At 48.4% G+C, this 26,382-nt stretch overlaps 1 protein-coding gene across 1 annotated transcript in view; it reads right to left on the bottom strand.

The window, feature by feature from the left end:
• Positions 1-26,382, bottom strand: part of LLGL1 (LLGL scribble cell polarity complex component 1) — an 81,254-nt gene that overhangs the window by 32,136 nt on the left and 22,736 nt on the right. The window contains exons 2-3 of the mRNA XM_080981322.1: positions 25,607-25,704; positions 199-280 (exon numbers count right to left, since the gene is read on the bottom strand). Of these exons, the coding sequence (XP_080837448.1) occupies positions 199-280; positions 25,607-25,704 (180 nt within the window). The remainder of the gene's footprint in view (positions 1-198; positions 281-25,606; positions 25,705-26,382) is intronic.

Here is a 26,382-nt window from a genome sequence, read left to right as displayed (position 1 = left end):
ACTATTATTCTCGATTGTCTTTGAGAAACTGGCCTGCTCTGCCGTTTCAGTGTTTTGACTTTGCACCCCCCCCCACCACGAAAAGTTCCCAACGAGGTCAAAAACAATACAATGCAGTTGGCTGCCTAATACCTATAGGCAGGGGGTATCAAACTGCAAGCAGCATCAAGGTGGGGGCAAAAGTTGCCATTATTTTACCTGTCCAGGTAGAAAGTGCATCTGGGTGACCGTCGCCGTTTCCCTATGTAGGCCTGTGAACTCCACGCCAGGAGCTCCGTATCTGAGGCAAGCATAGAGTCAAGGAAGAGAGAGACACACGGGAAGAGCTGCAATCCAAGCTTCTACCAGGCCCCTTCCTCCCCAACTGCGCGTTACCTGTATCAGAGAGAGTCCTGCTGGAACAGCTCAAAGAGCGTCTTGCTTTAGGCAGAGGGCAACTGGATGCCCCCATGAGAAGTCCAAGTTGCGAAGGCTACAGACTTCTCCCAACTGATGCAGGTATTGGTTATTTGGAGATAGAGTGCTCCTGGACAAGGAGGCTACATTTACCAGTTGGGAGTAGTAGACACTGACAATCGCTTGCGGCGGCAAACACTCTTTATTAAACATCGATCCTGCCCTTCTTCCTGATAGAACCCAGGGCAGCAAACAGCAAAACAGTTGCACCTCCCTCACGAGATTTGGGGTGGTGGCACCCCGGGACAGGGCCTTCTCTGTGGCAGCCCCTAAGATGTGGAATTACTTCCCCAAAGAGATGCGCTGGGCACCTTCACTATCCAGATTCTGGCGAATGCTGAATACATACCATGTCGCCCTGGTTTTTGATTTTAGGACCCAGCTCCATTCTGTGATTGTAACTTGGTTTAGACTATGGGTAGGCAAACTAAAAGGGACGTGGGTGGCGCTGTGGGTTAAACCACAGAAGGTCGGCAGTTCAAATCCCCGCGACGGAGTGAGCTCCCGTTGCTCGGTCCCTGCTCCTGCCAACCTAGCAGTTTGAGAGCACGCCAAAGTGCAAGTAGATAAATAGGTACCGCTCCAGCGGGAAGGTAAACGCCGTTTCCGTGCGCTGCTCTGGTTCGCCAGAAGCGGCTTAGTCATGCTGGCCACATGATCCGGAAGCTGTACGCCGGCTCCCTCGGCCAATAAAGTAAGATGAGCGCCGCAACCCCAGAGTCAGTCACGACTGGACCTAATGGTCAGGGGTCCTTTACCTTTACTTAGGCAAACTAAGGCCCGGGGGCCAGATCCGACCCAATCGCCTTCTAAATCTGGCCCGTGGACGGTCTGGGAATCAGCGTGTTCTTACATTAGTAGAATGTGTCCTTTTATTTTAAATGCATCTGTGGGTTATTTGTGGGGCATAGGCATTCGTTCTTTTTTTTTTTTCCTTTTCAAATATAGTCTCCCCCCGCCCAAGGTCTGAGGGACAGTGGACCGACCTCCTGCTGAAAAAAGTTTGCTGACCCCTGGTTTAGACTGTTTTTAATATTGTGTTCTAATGGTGTCACCCGTACTGCAACCTCAGGGTGAAGGTCAGTTAATTAATAGTACCAGTAATTATAATAATTATGATTTTTATTACTATTATTATTACAGAAGTAGAAACAAAGCCCAGCTTCCCAGGAAGGGTGAGCTCTTGCTTTAAAAACGAGGACACACAAACCAAGTTTCTTGAAATTGGAAGGTTTATTTGGGGGTGAGCAAGGTCTGTTCATCTCAGAAGCTGAAGGTGGACAGCCTGAGAAGAAGCTGCAGATCCCTGAATTTCCCCAAGCAAGCAAAACAAAAAACATTATGCAAAGCAGTTCAAACATCGCAAAGGCATGAAAGGAAAGGAACCAGAAGAGCGTTAGCACAATTAGCACCATTTCTACGGGAGCTGCATTTTCTTGGGGAATAATTTGGATCTTTGAACCAAGTTTTCTGCTTCAGGGTTGCTAGCCATTGCTGCTCTAAACGTGGCGTAGACGTGGGCCCTGCACTCTGTCCCACATCGCAGTTCTCCTTTCACTTGCAGGCACGAAATTGTTGCTTTTGTTTTCCATGTTGATGGTGACCTAGTTTTCAAAGAGCCGGGCCAGCTCTCTGCTCCACAAGCGACAGCGGCACACATTTCAGAGCAGCGAACCGTGCACAGAAGGGAGAATTCAACGGTTCTCTCTCTGGCCTGGATTTTGAAGGACGTGTTTTGGACGGGGACTCAACCTGCCCTCTAGCTTTTAGGCACGTCCAGAAGGTCAAGGCAGGTTGTTCCGCTGAGTCCTCGAACCAGGCGAGAATGGATCACAGATCACCCATCACAGGTGGATTCAAAGAGCGCAAGATGAGAACGGGGGATCATAAAGAGACGACAGAAGCCTCCTCTGAATGGGGGTGGGTTCCCCCCCACGAAATAATTGCATTGTGTGATCACACAGCCACACACCAGCCTCTTAACCTACCTCCCAGAGGCTGTCATCGTAGGGATTCATGGGGGGGGGGACCATGCAACCCTTGGAGATAAAGGTGGGATAAAAATGCAATAATTAAGCTGCTTAAGAAAGCTGGAGGAGCTAGCCAGATGGGGACGTCTGTCGTTACCCTGACACCCAGAGATCTCCACGTGGTCGCAACTGGACCCGATCTAGTCGCAAAAGGCACCTGGCGCCTGGCTAATTTCTAACCATGCCACACACCCATCAGCAGCTGACTTGGAGGGAGGCAAACGCCAAAGCAGGGGATCATTCAGAGAAGCGACAGGCTCCCTTCTCAGCTGAGCTCACGGAAGCCCTTAAAAAGTCCTGCACGCAGCATCAACTAACAAGGATTTCCACTTGGAGAGGACTTTCCCCCCTCTCCTCTCCTGTGCACCTCTTAAATTTGTTTTAGGGGTCCCCAAACCCACAGGAGAAAATTTGGGTATGGGCAAGTTGCATTGCACAAACAGGAATTTCCATGCTGGTGGGACGAGGGGGCTGGATACCGCCCTTAATGCGCTTTTCATAGGGAGCATGGATGCAACCCTGGCATACCATTTGTAAGTTTTTGAGCCAAGAACAACTTCTCTCTGACACTTTTACAGTTGCACAAACAGTAAAGTTCTCTGTACAACCCATATCCTCCACATTTTATACTAATATAATATAATATAATATAATATAATATAATAATATAATTATTATAATATTATATTATAATCGCACCTTCCCCACCCCCAAAAATGTTTCGTCTCAAGCTGGCCTGGCTACAGGAAAGTTCAGGGTCTAGAAAGGGGCTCAGACAGCAGGGAAAGATCAGAAAGAGACGCGAGTCACTACATTATAAAAATCCTTGATCCTCCCCATGTCTTCCCCCCGATAGGCAGTCCAGGGCTGCAATTAGGCATTGCTTCTTTAAGTATGAACAATAGCATTAGCGGCAGCGGGGCTGCAAGAACCCCTGAACTTTCTCACGGGTTCATCTCCCCACCCCCCATGCCTGTCCTAGGGTAGCGTGGATTGCTTAAAATTTTGGCTTTCCCCCCAGACCAGGCATAGGCAAACTCCAGCCCTCCAGATGTTTGGGACTACAATTCCCATCATCCCTGACCACTGGTCCTGCTAGCTAGGGATGATGGGAGTTGCAGACCAGAGGCCTTTCTCCTGGGCATAGTCGGCCAATCGGTGTTAAAAAAGGACAGAACTTTCTTTATGTATGCTACAACAGCAGCAAGAATACTCACTGCAAAGTATTGGAAGACACAAGATCTACCCATTCCTCCTACCCTGGAGGAATGGCAGATGAAAATGATGGAATACATGGAATTGGCGGAAATGACTGGCAGAATCCGTGACCAGGGAGAAGAGTCGGTGGAAGAAGATTGGAAGAAATTCAAAGACTATTTACAGAAATATTGCAAAATTAATGAATGTTAGAATGATGTTGGATTGAAGTTAAGGGGTTTCTAGCTGTACAGGCTAAAAGAATATGGAAAAATTGGTTTTAATATGTAAAATCTAAAATTTAAAGTTATATTATATCAAGATTAAAGATTAGGATTAAAAAGGAGGGAAAGGAATTGTTGGATTAACATATTTCATTAGAATACAAAAGAGGGAGGCAAGAGGAGGTCCGAGAAACAAGTAAATGTAAAAGAAGTGAGGAAAAGATGAAATTGTTTTTAATTGTTTTTTCCTTTTTTCCTTTGTATTTTTTCTTTTTATTGTTAATTTTCTCTTCATTAATGTGGTTTTTTTCTTGTGAAATTTTAATAAATATTATTTTTTAAAAAAAACATCTGGAGGGGCGTAGTTTGCCTATGCCCACCCCAGACAGTCCTGGTAGGAAGTCTGCCCTATAGCCACATCCCCTGGCCCCAAGGATGAAGGAACCAACTGAAGCTGTTCAGGAGCAAGAGAGGAAAAGGCACTCTGCGTATGCTCAGAGGTGTTCCAGCTGCCACTTCTCGTGTCCAAAGCACAGATCAGTTTGTCCAGTACAGGTTTCTCTGGTGCTTGCAGGGCATCAGGACCCGTTAAGGGTATAACAAGTATCAGTTCAATAAATGAGGCTGGATTTTCAGGTGTTTGGACAATGAGCTTGCAAGCTGAGATACTTTTTTATCTGAAAATACTTTCTTCCTGCCACAGCTTCCCCCAATGAATTATGGGAACTGTAGTTTGTTAAGAGGCTGAGAGTTGGTAGGAGGAGGAGGAGAGGAAATGGGCTGCAGTCCTCACAGAACTACAATTCCCACAATCCCCTGATCATTAAGCCACTCCTGAGGTTGCAGCTCTGGCAGGGGAATGGGGATCTCCGAAAAACTTTCAGCATGCTTAGCAAACTACTGTTCCGAGCATTCTTTGGGGAAAAGACAGGACTGCTTAAAGTGGTATGAAACTGCTTTAAATGCATGGTGTGGATGGGGCCTTATAAAATTACGATATCCAGCTTAAACACAAGAAAAGAGCTTTGAGGAAGAAGAGAACCTCTGGGTAGCTCAGTCGGTAGAAAATGAGACTCTTAATCTCAGGGTCGTGGGTTTGAGTCCCATGTTGGGCAAGAGATTCCTACATTGCAAGGGGGCTGGACTAGATGACCTTTGTGGTTCCTTCCAACTTTATGGTTCTACGAGGAGCATCATACATGTGGGTCAGCAGGCCAAAACAAACCTCTGCATGGCCCCTATCAGCGCAATAAAGGTAAAGGGACCCCTGACCATTAGGTCCAGTCAAGACCGACTCTGGGGTTGCGGCACTCATCTCGCTCTATAGGCCGAGGGAGCCGGCGTACAGCTTCCGGGTCATGTGGCCAGCATGACTAAGCAGCTTCTGGCGAACCAGAGAAGCACACGGAAACGCCGTTTACCTTCCCGCTGGAGTGGTACCTATTTATCTACTTGCACTTTGACGTGCTTTCGAACTGCTAGATTGGCAGGAGCTGGGACCGAGCAACGGGAGCTCACCCCGTCATGGGGATTCGAACCGCCTACCTTCTGATCTAGGCTCTGTGGTTTAACCCACAGCGCCACCCGCGTCCCAACCAGCGCAATACATGCCCCATAATTAATCTATCATCGTTATGATGGCACTCTTACAGTCGATTCCATGCACGCTCGATACAACAGAGTTTTTCCTGCAAAAGATCAGCTACCAAAGGACACAATAACTGCAGAGGGCACAATCCGTAGCAAACCCGCACCCTGAAAAGGCAGTGTTGCCATCAGGTCAACCGGGTCCAAAAGGAAAGTCCGTGATCTCATGCAGATGCTATGGGGAGCATTATCCCTCTCCTTATAAAGGCTCAGACCAAGAGACGTCTGGCGTTTCCTGCTCACCCCCAGCACACACGCAGTGCCCATCCTAAACGCTAAGGCCGCCGCAAGGCGGATTAGCTTCGTTTTATTGGGCGAAATGCTTTTTGAGATTTACAGCCGCAATAAAACAAAAACAAAAAACCCACCCCAGAATTGGCTCAACATTGATGCTGGGCTTTGTCGCCTCCTGCTCCAAACGGTTGTTAAGGAGCAGGATTTGTGCATGCATCACAATTCTGAAGGAAAACTGGGTGGGTGGGAGTAAGCACAAAGGCACCCGGTAAACTACAGCTCCCAGAATCCTTTGGGGGAAGCTGTAACTGTTTGAAGCAGTTAGCTCTGTTGGTTAGAGTGGGGTGCTCTAATGATGCCAAGGTTGCAAATTTGATTCCCTGTACGGGACAGCTGCATATTGCTGCATCGCAGGGGGTTGGACTAGATGACCTTTGGCAACCTTTCCAGCTCTACAATTCCATGATTCTAAGAGTGCTTCACATGGTGCTTTTACATGGTGTAAATATGGAAGATTTGGTGCAGAAATGAAGAGTAAGGCAGCAACTCCAAGGCGCGACTAGGTCAGCACAGGATAATTCCTTTTTCGTTGTCTGGAATTAAAGAAGGGATGGTCTTCGGGATAAAGACTCCTAATTCTCCCCAGAGTGTCTGCCATTCACTGGGTTAAAACAGATGGACAGAGATTCCTCGCTGGTGGGAGACAGACTGGAGATGTTTTTCAACATCTCTCTGGCAACGGCTCGAAAGCCACAGGGACCCACCGGCCATAAAGCTGCTAATATTTAGCAAAGAGCTGCCAAGTGACGAGAAACAGTCTTTAAAAGCTCTCCAAGGGGCTCTGATGTGTCACTGTTGGGCGGCAGGAGGGGGGGAAAGCTGCAATTCCCCAGCCTGATGCCCCATCTGGATCCAAACATTTCAAGCCCACCAGCAGGTCAGCTAAACAGGCAAACTGTGCACATCCGCTGGCTTTAGGGAAGGAAAGAAAACAAACAGCTGACAGCTGGAAGAGGCCTCCGCATACGGACTGCGTTTGCACATAATACCACACCGTGATTTGTGCCAACCATGGTTTGGGCTCAGCCAACAAGGTGATCAAACAATGGCTTGTTTCCTCAAAGCTTAATTTGTCTTTCGCCTCTTTAGGTTGGTGAGCATCCGGCCCAGGATGGCCAAACAAACCACGGTTAAGCAAGGCTGTTGGTTACAGAGATAATGGCAAACCATGGTTCACAAGACGAAAACAAACCATAGATAACCAACCATTACTTAGCACAGCCTTCCGCAACTGGGTGCCTTACAGATGTTTTAGAACTGCAAAAGGAGCCGCCCAACTTGCATTCTTTAACTGACCAGCCATGTATCCCAAAGATCTCCCCTTTAGTTTTTCCTTCCGATTCTTAGTATGTTGCCATTTTATTTTATTTTAAAAATGTCTATACAGTGGTACCTCGGGTTATGAACTTAATTCGTTCTGGAGGTCTGTTCTTAACCTGAAATTGTTCTTAACCTGAGGTACTACTTTAGCTAATGGGGCCTCCTGCTGCCACCGCGACACCACTGTGCGATTTCTGTTCTCATCCTGAAGCAAAGTTCTTAACCCGAGGTACTATTTCTGGGTTAGCGGAGTCTGTAACCTGAAGCGTCTGTAACCCGAGGTACCACTGTATACCGCTATTTCGTTTTTTTTAAATCACAACAAAAATATGTATAATATTGCAGTAAAAAACATATTTAAAAAGTTAAACACAGACATCAATTAACCATTGTGGAACGATGTATTGCTAATGGCTTGCACAGGCTGAGCAGAAAAGTTTTCAGCAGGCGGTTAGAAGTTGAAACAGAAGGTGTCTGTTGAATTTCCATTGGCAGAGAGTTCCACAAGACTGAGTCGACGCCATTAAAGGCTCGGCTTCTTGTTGCTGCCAAATGAGCCTCACCAACTCGGGGGACGAATGACGCACTGGCAAGCGAGCTCAGTGATTGAGATGGGATAGAACTATTGGAATTGTAGAGTTGGAAGGGACCCATGAGTCATCTAGTCCAACCACTTCCAATGCAGGAATCTCAACAAACAGTCCCCCACCCAATTTGAAACCATACTGGATATAAGTGTTCGAGCAGTCCCTGAGCTACCCTGGACCTAAGTTGTTCAGGGCTTGGTCAATTAATACAAGGACCTTGAACTTGGCTCGGAAGTAGATGCCATCAGCCTATGGCAATTTACCGAACAATGCAAGTACAGAGGTATTGTGTTTTTAATATTCGGTTTGGAGCCGCCCAGAGCTGCTGGGGAAACCCAGCCAGATGGGCAGGGCATTAATTAATTAATTAATTGCCCCGGGTGCGTGTTTGTGGAGACCCACTGAAATCCATGCATCTAAGTAACTTGCTTTCAACTGATCTACTCCAGAATAGACTGTCCATAGAGAAGGGTCTCTGCCCTGAAGAGCCTACAATCTAAGCTCTGGTAGTGGTGAAACATAGGAGAATAAGTGCTAAAGGGTTGCTTTAATACACATGTTATAATCTAGAGGCCTCTTTATTGAAGCCTCTTGCTAGGAAGGGTTAATTGCCTGCCCTTTTCTTGAATGTCCCTCATTCCTGGGCACAGATTTCTATTTTCCAGGGTTTTCCGACACCTGCATGGATTTTTTACCGCTCCGTTTATTCTTCAACTTGCGGGTTCCTCCATGCCCTTTATTGTATTTTTACTCTCCGGTTTGCAATCCAATCTGACTTGATTGCTTTATTGAAGGGCAGTATGCAAACGGAACGAAAATAAAACACTTAGAAGAAAGGTTGGATAAATTCCTCCCACACACAAAGTGCAAAAATGAAACCTTCCATATGTACGCGGGGGCAAATAAGGAGAGGGAAGGGGAGGGTCGATTCTGGTTTCCGACTTGAAACCAAACCAGTTCAAGGATTGAGTGGTTCAGCAACCAGGCGTTAACAAAGCAGTGCTTTCGCTGGAGGAGGACGCGCCCCCCCCCCCCTGTGAACTCTTACAAAAGAGGCAAAGAAAGGAAGAATTGGTGAAAGGGAGTGTGCAGGGTTTTAAGAGAGGCCTCTTCTTGGTGCACCAAGAATAAAAACTGTCTTGCTAAAACGAGAGGGAGAGAGGGAGGGACCCAGAGATTGCTGCAGAGGCAGAATTCTAGCATGCGCTGCAAGCCTCGCTCGCTGCGGTTACAATTTCTGCAAAGGGAAGCCAGAGGATGCCAGGAGCAAAGAGGGTTTCAGATGCACCCCAAGCTGGCCGTGGGCCTAAACTTGCAGGCGGGGATCCTGCTCAAAGACTTCTGCAGCAGAAATTCAGGAGCTGACAGGCAGCGGGGAGAGGAGGAGTGAGGAGAACGAGTTGGGTAAGGCCTACACGCCTCACCAAAAAGAGACTCCAGCTTCCTCTGGCTCCCAGGCCCCACAATCAAAAGTCCCAAGGTTAAAGCATGCTTGGATTTGGCACAGTGGCGTAGCGTGGTGGTGGTGGGGGCCGTGGCCTAGGGCACAGAATCCTGAGGGGGCGCAACCTGGCATGCAGGAGGTTCCAGATTCAGGGATGGTTTGGAAAGATCCCGCTAGAGAGTAGTTGCCTGTCGCTGTAGGTAGTACTGAGGCAGATGGACGCTGCCCCTTTGTCTGAAGAGTTCCCTGCTGAATCGCGTGGCAGAGGTGCAGCGGAAGTGGGAGGCCCCATTAGCTAAAGTGGTACCTCAGGTTAATAACAGTTTCAGGTTAAGAACGGACCTCCAGAATGAATTAAGTTCTTAACCCGAGGTACCACCGTATATAGAAATATTGTCCAAAAGTGAACTCTGTATCGTGATATCAGTTTCATCGTTTTTGATCCGGGAATATACTGCGAATCGTGATGTGTGTTCTGATGCTCCACAGCAGGGGTTAGGAAACTCGGGGCCCTCCAGACCTCTCTCTGTGGCCCTTGTGAGTCTCCCAGGCCACATGCATGCTCACCATCCCAGCTGTATGCCCTCCATGAATGCTTTGGACCAGCCGAAATTTTTTCACCTTTCCCTTCCATTTGGCAGAACAGCACAAAAACTGTAATTTTAAATTACAGCCATAAATTTCCATGCAGTGTTCATATTAAATAATATGAACAATGGTAGTTAAGAAAGGGTTATGGAAGTACATTCTTTTTATCTCTATTCTTTTGGTTTTTTCCAGATACGTTGCTTTTTTAAAAACAAAACAAACCCCAAACTATTCTTTCATAAACGAGTTTGGCTTTTATGGTTGAAGATGTTGAAAAAGGTTCTCCACAGTCGACCTGGTAGGCGACTGCTTCTGAGACTGAACTTTTCACAAGTCCTACATCCGGATGCAAAAAAAGAGACAAAATAGTACCATTTTTTTAAAAAAAAAAAACTTGCTTTCTTTTCCTCTTCCTTTTTTTGAGAGAAAGGGCTGGCTAAATTTTCAAACATCTAAGCATGTCGTTTCAGGAATGAACTTTCTATGCTGCCCTAGTCTCTCTCCACACACACACACACACACACACACACACACACAGAAAAGCCACACAAAGAACACAAGACAATGGATGGGATTCACAGCTTTGCCATCTCCATTCATTCCAGCAGGGCAAGGACAAGAGCGCTGGCTTCCAAAGGGAATGAATGGAGGCTGGGAAGCAGCAGCACCTGGGAGGCCAGATGTCCAGAGGGCAATGGCAGAGCCGGGCTTATTCTATGGCAGCAGCAGGGAAGCTCAAAGACCACATTTCCTGTTGGTGACCTTGGGGGGGGGGGCACATGCCGTGGTGGGTGGGGCCAGAGGCAAAAGTGGGCAGAGCTACAGAAACAAAAAAAACCTCCTTTGTACTTTAACAGGCTACATGCTAGCCAAGCAAAACTGCGGTATCTACACACATACACACACACACACAACTGTTTCTCCATCCTCCACCCGGGCAGGCACAAGGCATCAGTGCAGCTCAAGGGAACATTTTGGCTGGTCCAAAGCATTCACAGAGGGCATGCAGTTGGGATGGTGAGCATGCATGTGGCCTGGGAGACTCACAAGGGCCACAGAGAGAAGTCTGGAGGGCCCCGAGTTTCCTAACCCCTGCTGTGGAGCATCAGAACACACATCACGATTCGCAGTATATACCCGGATCCAAAATAATGAAACCGATATCACAATACGGAGTTCACTTTTGGAATACATATATATATATATCCCCAGCCCTATTGCAAACCTGCTCCTTCGGGTCTTTGTGCGCATGCATGTGTGTGAAACCCCATCCAGGGCAGGCAAATGAATCGATGTTAGCAGGACTGTTTGAGGGTGTCATCATCCTCTTGCCAATTTCCCTCTCATCTCCCCTGGGCAGCTGTGACCTTGTTGCGAAATGCAGAAATCTTGCTGTGCAAGCTTTCACGCACTGGTGTCATGCCTCTGCGAGCAGAGTGGTATTGATTGCCGTGGGGGGGGGGGGGGGACGGCTGGAGCCGGCACTCCAACATAGCTTGCTCCTGCTCTCCGACCCGACTCTCCTGCATTCCCAGCTTTTGGGAGACGGCCCTCGAGAGCGAGAGCAGCATCTCCAAAATTAATTCAAGGTTGCTTTCCAGGAAATTGCAACGGGAAGTCCTCTTACACCCCTGGCCAAGGGTTTGTGTGTATGCCATCTCTTGCATTGCAATACTCCCCAAAGTTTCTGAATGGGAGGGATACGTGAGGCTGCTTTACATTTTGGGTTCCTCTAATAAGGTAAGGAAGGGACGCGGGTGCCGCTGTGGGTTAAACCACAGAGCCTAGGGCTTGCCGATCAGAAGGTCGGCAGTTCGAATCCCCGTGACGGGGTGAGGTCCTGTTGCTCAGACCCAGCTCCTGCCAACCTAGCAGTTCAAAAGCACTTCAAAGTGCAAGTAGATAAATAGGTACCGCTCCGGTGGGAAGGTAAACAGCGTTTCCGTGCGCTGCTCTGGTTCGCCAGAAGGGGCTTAGTCATGCTGGCCACATGACCTGGAAGCTGTACGCCGGCTCCCTCGGCCAATAAAGCGAGATGAAAACCACAACCCCAGAGTCGTCCACGACTGGACCTAATGGTCAGGGGTCCCTTTACCTTTACCTTTAATAAGGTAAGGAGAAGACAGAGAGTTGCAAGAGGTGATTCCAAGCCACATCCCCATAGGGGGAAAAAGGGGGGGCTATGATGGCCCTTTGCTATCTATAGGATTGTGGTTCCGCAATGACAGCCTTCCTATGTAAACACAATGTGTATTTGAAGGAAGGGAGGCAGAGGGAGATTGCATTGTGCTCTGGGACGGGAGGTTTCTCTAACTGCACACGACAGCAGGTCTGTAAAAATAGTTGCATATCTGTGTGTTTTTCTCCACTGGAATATAGCCATTTTAAGATCTGTATTTAAATAGACAGGCGCAGGTCCAGCTGCTGCTTGAATCAGACGTCAAACAGAACGAACACCCTGCACCCAACCACCTACCCACCCACCCGAGAAAGGCAGCTAAAATGTAGTGATTTCTGAGCCATGAAGCTTGTTGGAGGACCTTGGATCAGATATGATTGCAGAATCGTAGAGTTGGAAGGGACCCCTGAGGGTCATCTAGTCCAACCCGCTGCAATGCAGGAATCTCAGCTAAAGCGTCCATGGCAGACGGCCATCCAACCTTGGCTTAGAAACCTTGAAGGAAGGAGAGTCCACAACAGTCAAGCACATCTGTCAAAAACTGTCAGGCACCTCCTCACATCTCAGAGGCTGGAAAGAAGCTTTATTTGCAAAGATCAAAGAACGCAGCATACAACTAACTTAATTTATTACTGGGCGTTTGGCCTGTGTTAACATCTATCGCCCGCCTCTCCTCCAAGGAGCTGTGCATGCACCCACAGTGTGTTTTGCTGTATCCTCCTTACGACCCTGCGAGGTAGGTTAAGCTCGTATTCTCCGGCTCTGGAGGGTAGGACTCGAACCAACGGCTTCAAGTTACAAGAAATGAGATTCCAAGTAAACCTTAGGAAGAACCTTCTCAGGGCAAGAGCTGTTTGACAGTGGAACGGATGACCTTGGAAGGTTGGGGGGGGGGGAGTTAAGCAGAGGTTGGGTGGCCATCTATGGATCCTTTAGCTGAGATTCCTGAATTGCAGCGGGTTGGACTATGAACCTGAAATTCTATGATACTGTGTACATTTTTGGGGTGAGTTGGGGGAACCCATCGATACACAGGAGCCCAAGCCTGCATCCAGAAGCAGAGCAACTCAAGTACAAAGCTTATCATTGCTGGCAGATCTACGCCTTCACAAATCACAAGTCCCACCACCGCAAACACACACAAAGCCATCCTTCTGATACTTAGCACTTTACCGGCTGATCTTTCCTGCCAATCAACTTCCCCCTCCTTCCCCGTTGCAACCACAATGGCGCACAGTCAAAGGCGCAAGTGGTTTTTTATTTCATTTTGCATTTTTCTTCTTTTGCAGCTAACTGAAGTCTGATGATGTACCGAGTTAGCAAAAGCTGCTCTTTAAAAACAACTCTTGTGGTGTTATTGCCTTTTTAAGATGAAGAGGAGCCAGAACTCAATGGCAGAATCTAGGCACTGCACCAAACTGGGAATCCTTGGCTTTCCAGCTAAAGCAGGGGTGGGGGCACCCTGTGGCCCTCGAAAACGTTGTTGGACTCCAACTCCCAGCAGCCCCAGCCCAGCCTAGCCAATGGGAAGGGACGATGGCAGGTGTAGTACAACAACCTTCTCAAGGGCCACAGAATTCTCCATCCCTGAGCTAAATGGGAACAAGGCTGAAGAAGAAGAAAAAATGTTCTCAGTTGGAGACTTTGGAAATCTGTCACCATCCGAGGTCAGTGGTTAGAAACTCAAGATATATAACCTAGGCTCCAAATGGCTCCTTAAGCTTAAAGGTTGCAGTTGCCAAAATGAAACACCTAGTTGCCATTTTGGGGCAAGACAGCTCTAAAGTCTTACTTTTCAAGTGATGGACTGACAGTGATTGTTTCTCAGTTAAACATCTGGCTAGTTCAGATGACAACCTTGAGCTAGGTCAAGAATTTTGAACTTAAAGGAAGAAGAGTCACTTGACCCACATATATATTGGCCTATTCCTAACTCTTTTTCTTAACAGCTACTGTTGCTGCTCAGGCTGCACACGTTGGTTCCTGAAATTCATCCCAATTTTGCCGATAAAAATGCAGTACAACAGATAGAATCCTACAGGATGGGGTGTTAGTGTGTGAAAACAGTCTAGATCAGCGGTTCTCAACCTGTGGGTCCCCAGATGTTGTTGGAATACAACTCCCATCTTCCCTGAGCTCTGGCCTTGCTAGCTAGGGGTGATGGGAGTTGTAGTCCAACAACATCTGGGGACCCACAGGTTGAGAACCGCTGGTCTAGATCCAAGGATTTCCAGATGGTGATGTTAGGCACCATCCTGGCGCCCAGGCATCCTCACGTGGTAGCAAGTGGTCGGAAGCCAGAGGCAAAATGCGCCTGGTGCCTGGCTAATTTTGAAGACTGTCCAAGGTCCATGTGCATCGTACATTCACAGCAGTGTCATAACCCCTTAAAGCAGCCGTGGATTCCCCCAAAGAATCCCGGAAACTAGACACCCCTCGCAGAGCTACAATTTCCAGAGTGGTTTAACAATTGTATCCCTCTTTCCCAGGGAACTCTGGGAACTGTAGCCCTGCGAGGGGACTAGAAGTCTCTCCCTTAGCAAACTACAGCTCCCAGAGGTCTTTGGGGGAAAGCCATGTGGTGTGGCGGTGCTTTGATTGCATCATGCAGGTGGACCCTGGAACCGCCATGGCTTCTGGGCTTCAACCATGCGTGCAGCCCATCGTCTCGCAGCAGACCCAGGCAGACAGCGCTGGAGGCAGATGAGGTCCTCACGGTGACCCCAAAATGACAAGTTTGTGAGCTAAGGAACAGCAGCGAGCAACTCAAAGTGACAATACCATGAACTGAGACACAGAGAAATCTACAGGCAGGAGCTCCCACAAAACAGGCCGTGCGAGTGCATTGCACCCCTAGGGCGTGTCATTTTAGGGGGCGAAACTTAATTTTTGCAGATTTCTTCAGCAAGGGTTCATCATCATCATAATCATAATAATAATAATAATAATAATAATTTATACCCCGCTCATCTGGCTGCGTTTCCCCAGCCACTCTGGGCGGCTTCCAACAGAACACTAAAATACAATAACCTATTAAAGTTTAAAAGCTTCTCTAAACAGGGCTGCCTTCAGATGTCTTCTAAAAGTTTGGTAGTTATTTTTCTCTTTGACATCTGTTGGGAGAGCGTTCCACAGGGCGGGCGCCACCACTGAGAAGGCCCTTTGCCTTGTTCCCTGTAACTTGGCTTCTCGTAGCGAGGGAACTGCCAGAAGGCCCTCGGAGCTGGACCTCAGTGTCCGGGCAGAACGATGGAGGTGGAGACGCTCCTTCAGGTATACTGGTCCGAAAATATGCTTTTGAGCATGAGGAGTTCAGATCTGCTTGCCCGAATGGATGGCAGAGCGGGGCGCAGAAACTACGCTTTGTACGAAAGCAAAAAAATTGAAGTAAGCTTGCTCCACCCCTTTTGACCATGTGGCCCTCCGAAAGCTTGCCCAGGAGGGAATCCGGCCCTTGGACTGAGCTCAGCTCTCCGGAGGGAAAATGAATATGCGTCACCCTTCTTCCTTTTGCTGTTTCGCCTCCAGCGCAAGCCCTTCTGCCCCTGCACCCTGCCCCACACGTCAAGACGCCCCCTCAAATTCTTGCCAAGCCAGGGCCTCCCAGCAACAGCAGCTTCCAAAATCCAGCCAACAGGCATCCACGCCAACCAAAGACCTTTTAGCCATCACCCCCCCCCCCCACTTCCGGCTCCCTAGACCTCTGGCTATGTGCGGCTAGCAAGGAGGGGGGCTGGGTCGAAGGAGGGGAGGCGGGCAGCGCTGACCAACTGGGCAGATTCCTGCACTGCAGCCACCAGTAACAGACGCAAGACAGGCTCCCCATTCATAAGAAGAGACGCTTCATTGACCCGATACCAGGAAAAGTGGCCCGCTTAATTTTATTTTTGGGGGTGAACTTTTTTTTAAAAAAAACAAGCCCTGAAGGCAGAGGATTTTTTTATTTTTATTTTACAGGAGGTGACAGGGGGCATTTTTATTTTACCCGTCACTGCAGTAAACTGTAGGGTCTGAGTTTGGTTTTATTGTGAAAGAATAGAAGTTGATGCTTCCAGAGATTAAAAGCTAATTTTGATAAATCACCAGGCTCACAGAGTCCTCCAGGCCTGAATTTCACATTCTACTGAACGCCTGTGTGTCTGATCCAAGAGGCCTGCAAACGTTTTGAGAATGTTAATGGAGTTAACCTCCAGAGAATCCCAAGAATCTCAGCTGTCTTAAATCTTACATATCGACAAAGACCAAGCTTCTAGTCCTCATGATGGGGGAAAGTGCTAGGGCTGTTGTTCTTCCTGAGAGGCCCTCTTCCAGGAGCTCACCTGCCACGCATCCAAAGGAAAAATGAATGGAAAATCAGATTATCCCCATTCTGTTCCCCCACAAGGACGTCTGGAATTTTCTCAATTCCCTTTCTTAATGTTCATTTAATTTTTAATTCCCCTTTTCGTTCGCCTTCCTGTATTGCCATGCACAAGGTACACTGACAAGTTGAAGACGCAACAAGACACGCAACACAGATCACAATATAACAATCTGACCCAACGCAAATCAGCCATTAAAAAAGACTTTTATAAACGACTACAAGCATGCCTCGGAGAGATTGCAAGCCTGGGTCCAGGCAACCTCAATAAAGTCGGTCACACACATTTCTTGGTTTCCTGGGGCATCTAAAAGTTATACCGTGCTGTAGTCCGTTAACCCAGCACCCCCCCCCCCAAAGGGCAGGATAGAAAACCCCCGCTTATCCAGCTCAACTCTTGAGGTCAGAAGAGGGGTGACGGTGGCGGGTTCATCCCCTGAAAGCGCTGGGCTGCCTGCACCCGCATCCTCGTAGGGAGCAATATCTGCGAGATGCAATTAAGCAAAGCCCAATTAAAGCAATATGTGCTTATAGTCAATAATCCATTAGGCTAGGGTACAGAACTAGGTGCTTGGCAACCAAGCCTGGAACCGTGCATATCTGCGTATGATCAAGGGGCGAGAAGTGGGGAACTTGCATTAGGCCTGGGTGAGGGATACAAGTCGGCTGACCGACATTCTGCCTTGTAACTGACCCAAGCGGGACAGAGAGCATGAGACTCTTAATCTCAGGGTCATGGGTTCGAGCCCCATGTCAGGGGGTTGGGCTAGATGACTCCCATGTCCTCCCTTCAAACTCTACAATTCTATGTTGACAGACCAAGGAGGGAGGGAGAGGGAGGCCACATTCAGACCACTATGATACCACTTTAAACAGCCATGGCTTTCCCCAGAGAATTCTGGGAGTTGTAGCCTGTTAAGGGTGCTGTGAGCCAACCTCCCCCCCCACACACACACCATTTTCCCCTCACGGCGCTACAATTCCCAGAGCGGATTAATAATCAATTCCTCTTCACAGGGAATTCTGGGAATTGTAGCTCTGGGAGTGGTATTGGAGCCTCCTAACTCCCAGCTTGGGATGCGGGTGGCGCTGTGGTCTAAACCACAGAGCCTAGGGCTTGCTGATTGGAAGGTCGGCAGTTCGATTCCCCGCGACGGGGTGAGCTCCCGTTGTTTGGTCCCTGCTCCTGCCAACCTAGCAATTCGAAAGCACATCAAAGTGCAAGTAGATAAATAGGTACCGCTCCGGAGGGAAGGTAAACGGCGTTTCCGTGCACTGCTCTGGTTTGCCAGAAGCGGCTTAGTCATGCTGGCCACATGACCCGGAAGCTGTACGCCGGCTCCCTCGGCCAGTAAAGCGAGATGAGTGCCGCAACCCCAGAGTCGTCCGCAACTGGACCTAATGGTCAGGGATCCCTTTACCTCTCAGCAGAAATTAACAAACTACATCTCCCAAGATTATTTGGGAGAAGCTGTGAGTGTTTTTGAAGTGGCATCACAGTAAATCGAAGGCATGGTGTGAATGTGGTCAGAGTGAGCCCAACCCTACAGAGCAGCCAATTGAAAATTCAGCAATGGGAAAAAGCCACACCAAAAAAAAGTTTGTTAGACCACTCCAGGAACTGCAGCTCTGTGAGGGGCAAGGGGAGGTCTCCGAAGAACTCTCAGCACCCTCTCAGCATGACTGTGGTATCGCAGTGCTTTGAATGTTCGGTGCGAATGGGGTCAGAGACCACCTTAAAGGTAAAGGGACCACCATTAGGTCTAGTCATGGCCAGCATGACTAATCCACTTCTGGCGAAACCAGAGCAGTGCACAGAAATGCTGTTTACCTTCCCGCCGGAGCTGTACCTATTTATCTACTTGCACTTTGACCTGCTTTCAAACTGCTAGGTTGGCAGGAGGAGGGACCGAGCAACAGGAGCTCACCCTGTCGCGGGGATTCGAACCGCCGACCTTCTGATCGGCAAGTCCTAGGCTCTGTGGTTTAACCCACAGCGCCACCCGCGTCCCTTACCTGCGTCCCTTACCACCTTACCTGCGGAGAAATCAATCTAATACAGTATTCAGCAATGGGTAACACACAATAAGGAAACCAGGGAAAGTTTCCTGCCTGTTCAGAAATTTGGCCACAAATGTTCATCTCTTTAGCAGAATAAGAGAGAGAGAGAGAGAGAGAGAGAGAGAGAGAGAGAGAGAGAGATTGTGTGTGTATTCAGTCTTTGCCAAGCCAGCATCAGCAGCCAACCACAACCAGGATTTTTATTTTTTATGGGTTGTGGGGGTGCTTTGCAGCATTCGACCTTCCCACCAGCTCTCCTTTGGCAGCCATCCCTGGGAAGAGCAATTCCCTACCAAGACCTCTCCGGAGGAGAGGAAGACTCCCTTTAGGCACCGGTGTCGGCTTTTATTTTTGCCCCTTCAGCTGCTTCCTCCCCTGGCCTGGCTGGGATGTAGAGAACTTCCCCCTCCTCGCCCCCCAGCCCAACTTACTTGAGAACTTTTATCCTCTGTTCTTAAGCCCATTTCCCCCATTGTCTTCCCAACTCACACATGTCCTGAACTGAAGCCAGCACGGCTGAGCCCTTCCAGCACAACTACAGCCCCAGAAAGGGCGGGGGGGGGGGAGAGAGAAAGCCAAGCGGCAGGGGGCTGTAACTACAAAGAACCGCAAAAAAAAATTGGACGCCCCAAATTCTGCTGTTCAGAAAGCACCACATTTCTGCCTGGAGAGAACGTCTGCGTCCCCCACTTCCCAACGAGGTCTGTACATCTGAACTGCAGCAGTTTAAAAAAAACAACAATAGAAGTCATTAAAATACACACACACACACGGACAAAAAAAGCACACACACACACCTACAGTTCATTGAATGATAAGAGTTGGAAGGAGCCCCCCAAGAGTCATCTAGTCCAGCCCCGGAAATACAGGAATCATCTTAGAGGTGATGTGGTGCAGTGGGTCAGCTAGTCTGGCTGCTATAACCAGACTGCATTACTAGCTTCCACGCCGATATTTAATTTTTACTGTCACGCCTCAACTTTTTACTTGGGGGGGGGGGAATGTGCTAAAAAGACAAAACGGTGCGTTTTAAATATGCACGTTGTGTTTTATTTCTTTTTTAAACATATTGACAATTCTGAGCCCTTCCTGGAGAGGGGAAGAGGAGAACGTGGGGTGCAAGAGCAAATAAGACAGAGGCTCTTGGGGGGGGGGGGGAGAGAAAGACAGAGAGAAGGGAGAATGTTCCCCTGCATTCTATTCCTGAGCTTCTGAACTCCATGGAGACGGCACATCTTAGCAGCGATGCCAGTGCCGAGGCTTTAAAAGAGCCCGTTTTAGAAGCCAAGATTCCTGCAGTCCTCCGAAAAAAACGGCATCTATTCAGATTCCTTCCAAAAGGGCAGGGGAAGACCCTTATTGGAAAGTGGGGGGGGGGTGTTGCTCCTTGCTTTGCACCAAGTTAAGGCTTCCCGGCCCTTGTTTGCAACTTCAAACAAAACACACACACCCCCAAATCCAAATCATCAACTGCGTTCGACACCAACCCGGTTAGAGGGGTCGAGAATTGCCCTTTCAACTCTGCACCCCAGCTCTCCACCTCAGTTCACAACAGGAACTTAAAAATCAAAACACAAGCGTTAGAAAAAAAGAGCACTCCCTAAGAATAGCAGGAGCAACTGCTCAGGTTTCCTTGGAGGGCGGCAAAACCAGAACCAGGAACTTGACTGCCTGTTAGCTTTCCTTTCTGCTCTGTTCACATTCCTAAGTCTACTTCATCCTAAAGGCGGGCATCTTTCAACGCATCACAGCACGTTTTGCAGGCACGTGCCAAGAAAGCTAGCACAAAATTTGGCCAAGTACGCACAACGAAAGAGGACCAATTACTTTCCTGCCATGCATTAGTCCACGAGGTGCGGGGTAAAGCCTGTTTTCTTAAAACATGAATTCTCCTCCAGCCTTACCAAATCCCAATTCATTTGTACGGATCAAAACTGGCACCTTAACTGAGGCTCGGACACTTTCTGGTTGGCAGAGAAGACTCAAAAACTAGGAGAATGCAGTCCCCTCGTGACTTTCCTCCCTCTAAATTCCCTTGCACCCAGCGATGACACCCAAGGTGTCCCATGGGCGTTGGCTGCCTCTGCACCTCCAGGGAAGGTGATGAAAAGGAAAAAAGCTTCTCTTTCATCCTCTCCCCCACAGAAGGCAGTAGCAGCAAAGCAAAGCAAGAAAACTTCCATGCTACTCCCCGCCTGCCCCAGAAATGACAAAAACAGGTGGTTGACACAAACAGGTGTCTCCCAAGCCCTGACCCCGTAATTTAAACCTCCACCTGCAATTTAGGAAGGCCAGAGAGGAGATGCCACGAGGATTACACCTGTTGCACCAACTCCATCATCCTGTCTGGGGCACACGCCCCTCAGATGTGGCACTCCTCCTCATTAGCCAGAGCAACGTCACAGCTACGAGCAGGTAAAACGAAGGAGGAAAAGGAATGCAGCAAACTTTTATGTTTTTTTAATTGCCTCTTTAAAAAAAACAAAAAACACAGAAAACTTGAAAATCGGCATGTTTGATGTCCGGGGTTGGAGGGATAGGAACATGCCTGAAAACTGTATGCTATATGGGACTGAAAACACTGAAGTTACAGGCAGGAGAAGAGCAGATGGGTTTTCCATTGGCTTCAATGGAGGAACAAACACAACACCAAAAGTAAGTGGCTTGATAATCAATACACAGCCCCACACCCCGAGTTCCAAACATGTAAAGGTGGAGACCATGAAAGGATCTGTTTCTAACTTTGTGATGAGCAGGTATTGTCAACCCTTTCCAAAAACACAGGAACCACTTTTAACCCAAACATGCACTTTTCTTAATTTCTTACAACGTATTTTCCTGGTGGCAGTGGTCCTGGTGGAACCCAACCTTGGATCAGGCCACAACTCACAAGTGAGTCCTGACCCACCAGCTGAAGGCCAGTGCTCTGGGGAAATCCTGACACAAAGGGCCAGATTCAACTACCTCATTCTGCTAACAGAAGCCAGCCAAAGGACTCCCACTAACGCCATGGCGTTTTCCCTCCCCGCAAATCTGCTCTGGAGGGGTGAATCTCTCAGAACGGCATGGGGTCAGGAGGAGAGGGGAGCTGGCCTTGTTGAACAAGCAGAAACTCTTGTGCTGATGGGACGACCTCCTTAGCATTGCAATGAATTCCACACAGAGTTAAGCAGAATTGCAAAACATCTCCCTGCCTTATGGATTTGTTATATTCCGAGAATAGGAAGGTTCCTGAATACCACATACATCTCTCTCTCTCTCTCTCTCTCTCTCTCTCTCTCTCTCTCTCTCTCTCTCATTTGTGTGGGGGGGTGAGATTTGATGGAAGGAGGGATGCAGAAGAGGCAACATCTCTGACAGTTGAGCATTATCAGGGCTCTGCACATCTCAAGTGAAAGAAAGGAACCCATCACTGATTCACACTCTTTGTTCGCCTGGCCCAGTGAAGTCTACTCTGCGCTGCAAACGGTCTCCATTGCCTCAGGCAGAAAAAGTCTCTCCCATCACTTCCGATCTGATTATTTTTGCCAGTTACACTGAGAATTGAACACTGGGCCTCCCTTGGTACAAAAGCTTTGCCATCAGCCTGTGTCAAGGCCACCAGCACCTGCAGCAAGGAAACCAAGCCTTGCACGTTGAGGTTTAGGAAGTCCCTGGCAGATCTCGGGGCCTCACTCGATCCAAAGCACAACTGCCAAGAACTCCGCGGATGAGCAACCCTGAGTCGTTGCAAATGGCCTGCTGTTGTCCTTCTAAAAGTTGATGCCAAAGAGCAAGCGGTGAACCCAGTCCAAACCTCTCCTCTGTTTACCTGCCTACCGTGCAGGGTCGTAAGGAAGATTATGAATATTGCACTTGAAACCCGTTAGGTAAGAGCCCATGCTTCTTTTCCGATAAAACCACGAGGGGCTTTCATGGGAACCTAGAAGCTATCGCACTTGGGTCCGCAGTTTTTAAGAAACAAAGGTTTTGATCAGGGTAGAGGAATCTGCAGCTCCTCAAATGCTGTGTAACTACAACTTCCATCATCGCCGACGATTGGCCTTGCTGGCTGGGGCTGATGGGAGTTGGGAGTCCAGGAACATTTTTCAGAGGGGTGCCTGCAGTATGGAACTACCCTACCCACCTCCTGTTGAGCAGCCCCCCCACCCCCAAAAGATCACTAGCAAGAACGGTAACGGGCCCTGGACTTCTCACTTGCTCTAAAATATACAAATGTCTAGAGAGCTGTAAAGTTCCAATATCTGGCTTAAATCACTCTGCATCTGCAGCTCTAAACCAATGTGCCAAATCTTTGCAACCCTGAGCCCTGGCCACACACAACATCTGAACTCTGCTCAAAGCGGCATTTTTGCATCTCAGGGATTAGTTACTCAGTTAGCTGGCTTTATAGCCCTAAACTAGGCATGTCCAAAGTCAGGGGCCTAATTCGGCCCGCTGGTCGGTTTAATACAGCCCCTGTGGCAGTCTATCTCCTGGAGTAAAATCCTAAAAGAAGGCCCTCTTTGAAAAAAGTTTGGGCACCCCTGCCCTAAACAATGCAGGCCCCAGATACCTGAAAAAAACACCTTCTCACTAAAGACCCACTCAGGCACCGAGATCAGCAGAGCTAGTTCCTCAGCCCTCAGAAGCCAAGGGGTGGGTGGTCCAGGCAGAGAGGGCATTTTCTGTGGCAGCCCCTAAGTTGTGAATCTCCCTCCCCACAAAGCTGCACCTGACACCTTCAGTATACAGCTTCTGGAAAATGCTGAAAACACACCTTTTCACTCTGGCTTTGGACACCTGAGGGGGCTATTTTAGGACCTGCCTTTTTTTTTTTTTTTTAAATAATTTTTATTAACTGGCCAATCACATCAAATTAAATCATATCACATAAATTCCGAATTACAAAGCCGAATTTTAAATTTTGCCTTATTCCTGTGATTGCAAGTTGTTTTAAACACTATTAGGAAGAACTTCCTGACAGTAAGAGCTGTTCGACAGTGGAATTTGCTGCCAAGGAGTGTGGTGGAGTCTCCTTCTTTGGAGGTCTTTAAGCAGAGGCTTGACAACCATATGTCAGGAGTGCTCTGATGGTGTTTCCTGCTTGGCAGGGGGTTGGACTCGATGGCCCTTGTGGTCTCTTCCAACTCTATGATTCTATGATTCTATTTTTAACCTGTTTTTTTTTTAATTGCTGCAACCTGGGACCTCAGGGTAAAGGGCAGGTAATAGGAAGGCCAGGAATGGGGAGCCTTTTTTTTTCAAATGCAGAGCCCACATTCCCTTCCGGGAAAAGCTCCAGGGGCCACATGCCAGAAAATGGGTGGTGCCAGAAGCAAAAGCCAAGGCCAGGCCAGTGTTTGCATAGCTGCCCAGAGTGGCTGCAACCCAGTCAGATGGGCAGAGTGCAAATAAAATTATTATTATTATTATTATTATTATTATTATTATTATTATGGCTCTGTCTATGGCCCCATCTGCACGATGTACCGTATTTTTCGCTCTATAAGACGCACCAGACCACAAGACGCACCTAGTTTTTGGAGGACGAAAACAAGAAAAAAAATATTCTGAATCTCAGAAGCCAGAACAGCAAGAGGGATTGCTGCGCAGTGAAAGCAGCAGTCCCTCTTGCTGTTGTTCTGGCTTCTGTGATAGCTGCGCAGCCTGCATTCACTCCATAAGACGCACACACATTTCCCCTTACTTTTTAGGAGGGAAAAAGTGAGTCTTATAGAGCAAAAAATACGGTACTTACAAGTATAATCATACCACATTAGGCTCTTATGGCTCCTCTCAGAAAATATTGGGAACTGCCATTTGTTGAGGGTGTTGGGGTTGTATAAGTAAAGGTACCCCTGCCCGTACGGGTCAGTCTTGACAGACTCTAGGGTTGTGCGCTCATCTCACTCTATAGGCCGGGAGCCAGCACTGTCCGCAGACACTTCCGGGTCACGTGGCCAGCGTGACGAAGCTGCTCTGGCAAGCCAGCGCAGCACACGGAAACGCCGTTTACCTTCCCGCTAGTAAGCGGTCCCTATTTATCTACTTGCACCCGGGGGTGCTTTCAAACTGCTAGGTTGGCAGGCACTGGGACCGAGCAACGGGAGCGCAGTCCACCGCGGGGATTCGAACCGCCGACCATGCGATCGGCAAGTCCTAGGCGCTGAGGTTTTACCCACAGCGCCACCCGCGTCCCTGTTGGGGTTGTTTAGGAGACCCCTATTCCCCTCACGGAGCGACCGTTCCCAGAATTCCCTGGAAATCTCAGAGTGGTTTAACAGTCAGCCCCTCTTCCCAGGGAATTCTGGGAATAGTCATTCCATGAGGGGAATAAGCGTCAACTCTCAGCACCCTTAAAAAACCGCATTTCCCAGAATCCTTTGGGGGAAGCCATGCCTTCTAAAAGTTGTGGTGTTTTAAACATGCAGCAGCTTCCTGTGTCCCTCAGGCCCCATTTCAGGGCCCCCCCCGGCCACTTAGGGGGCTCCCTTTAGCGGCCAAGACCAGGGTTTGAGCAGTTTAAAGAGAGCCAAGCCAGCCCACACAATGCAGGTGGGAAGGCCCTCTCCAACTTTTATCCGGGCTTCTGGGAGCATGCGATTGAGGGTGGGGAGGAACAGATTAATTTTTTTAAAGCAGGCAGAGCAACCGATGCACATTTTACCTTTGTGCAGCAGGTCAGTTCCGTTGTTTTGGCATTGTTTTCGAAAACACAGAAACAGAAAATTCAAAAAAAAAAAAATGTAACCAAACCAAATTAGGTTTATGTATCTTGAGGAGGCACTTTAGTTTCAAAACAGGATGCAAATATCGATGCAAATAATGAAATAACAACAGAAGGGAAAACTGGGTCGGGAAAGAGTAAGGAAGGAATGGGGAGGGAAAGAGGGTAGTAGGTCAGATCCTGAGCACACACGCAACACACCCCATCTCTGTCCTCCACCCAGACAAGCAAGAGGCGTTATCATGCTTCAAGGACACAAACCAGCTGTACACTTGGGCTGCAAAGGAGGACAACTGAAGGATGCAAGGCGGTGGGAAGGTGTGCGGCTTTCGGAAGAATTCTGTGGGCCAGAAAGGGGAGCAGGTAGGCCTGGGAGGGCCACATTTCCAGATCAGACAGCCATTCCCAACAGGGTGCCCAGTGGGAAGCTTTGTAGATGCAAGTTAACCCTTACCTTCCCCTTCCTCTGGTGTCATGGAAGGGATGCCCAGGCCAAAGCAAAAAGGATACATTTTCACCGCTCCCGATTTGGTGCCGATGGCCATGATTCGTAGCTTGGGGTCGAAGGCCAAGGAGCTGGGCTGGTTGGGGAATCCATGCTCCACAGTCTGGAAGGGGAGAGGAGAAAAATATGTTTTAGTTACACCACGGTCGGGGGGGGGGGTGTGGCAAAGGGCTCCATAGGAATCTCTTCCAGAATGGAGCGCTGAATGAGAAGCTGGCGGGGCTCCAGAGCAAGAACGCATGCCTACAGATTAAACGAAAAGCGCTGCATATGCTTGTTTATTGAAATTCTCACTGTCGACCCAATCAACTTTATTGCAGGCAGCCAAAGGACATTACAATTTATGGCATTACAGAATAGTAGAGCTGGAAGGAACCCAACCGTCGTCTAACCCCGTGTTTCCCAACCTCTGGTCTCCAGCTGTTTTCGGACTACAATTCCCATTATCCCTGACCTCTGGCCTTGCTAAGCATGATGGGAGTTGTAGTCCAAAAAGAGCTGGAGGCCAAAGGTCGGGAAACACTGATTTCTAGTGCAAACCTCTGCAACGCAATTCATATATGAAATATAAAACTTCTGAAGCGATACACCAATTAATTTGGCGGGGAAACTTGTTACGGAGAGTCAGGGAACCACAGTGAATTCTCAATACTGAGAATTATAATGTATTATACATTTGAATCCAGTATTTTGTTTAACCCACCCCCGCCCCGATGGCTATAAACTATGACTCTCTGAAACAAGTTTCTCCTCCAAATTACCATATTTTTCGCTCTATAAG

Source organism: Podarcis pityusensis (genome assembly GCF_964106645.2).
Source record: "Podarcis pityusensis genome assembly, chromosome: 14".
Lineage (NCBI taxonomy): Eukaryota > Metazoa > Chordata > Lepidosauria > Squamata > Lacertidae > Podarcis > Podarcis pityusensis.
The sequence above is the reverse complement of the archived record's forward strand: the minus strand, read 5'-3'. Positions and strand labels throughout refer to the sequence as shown.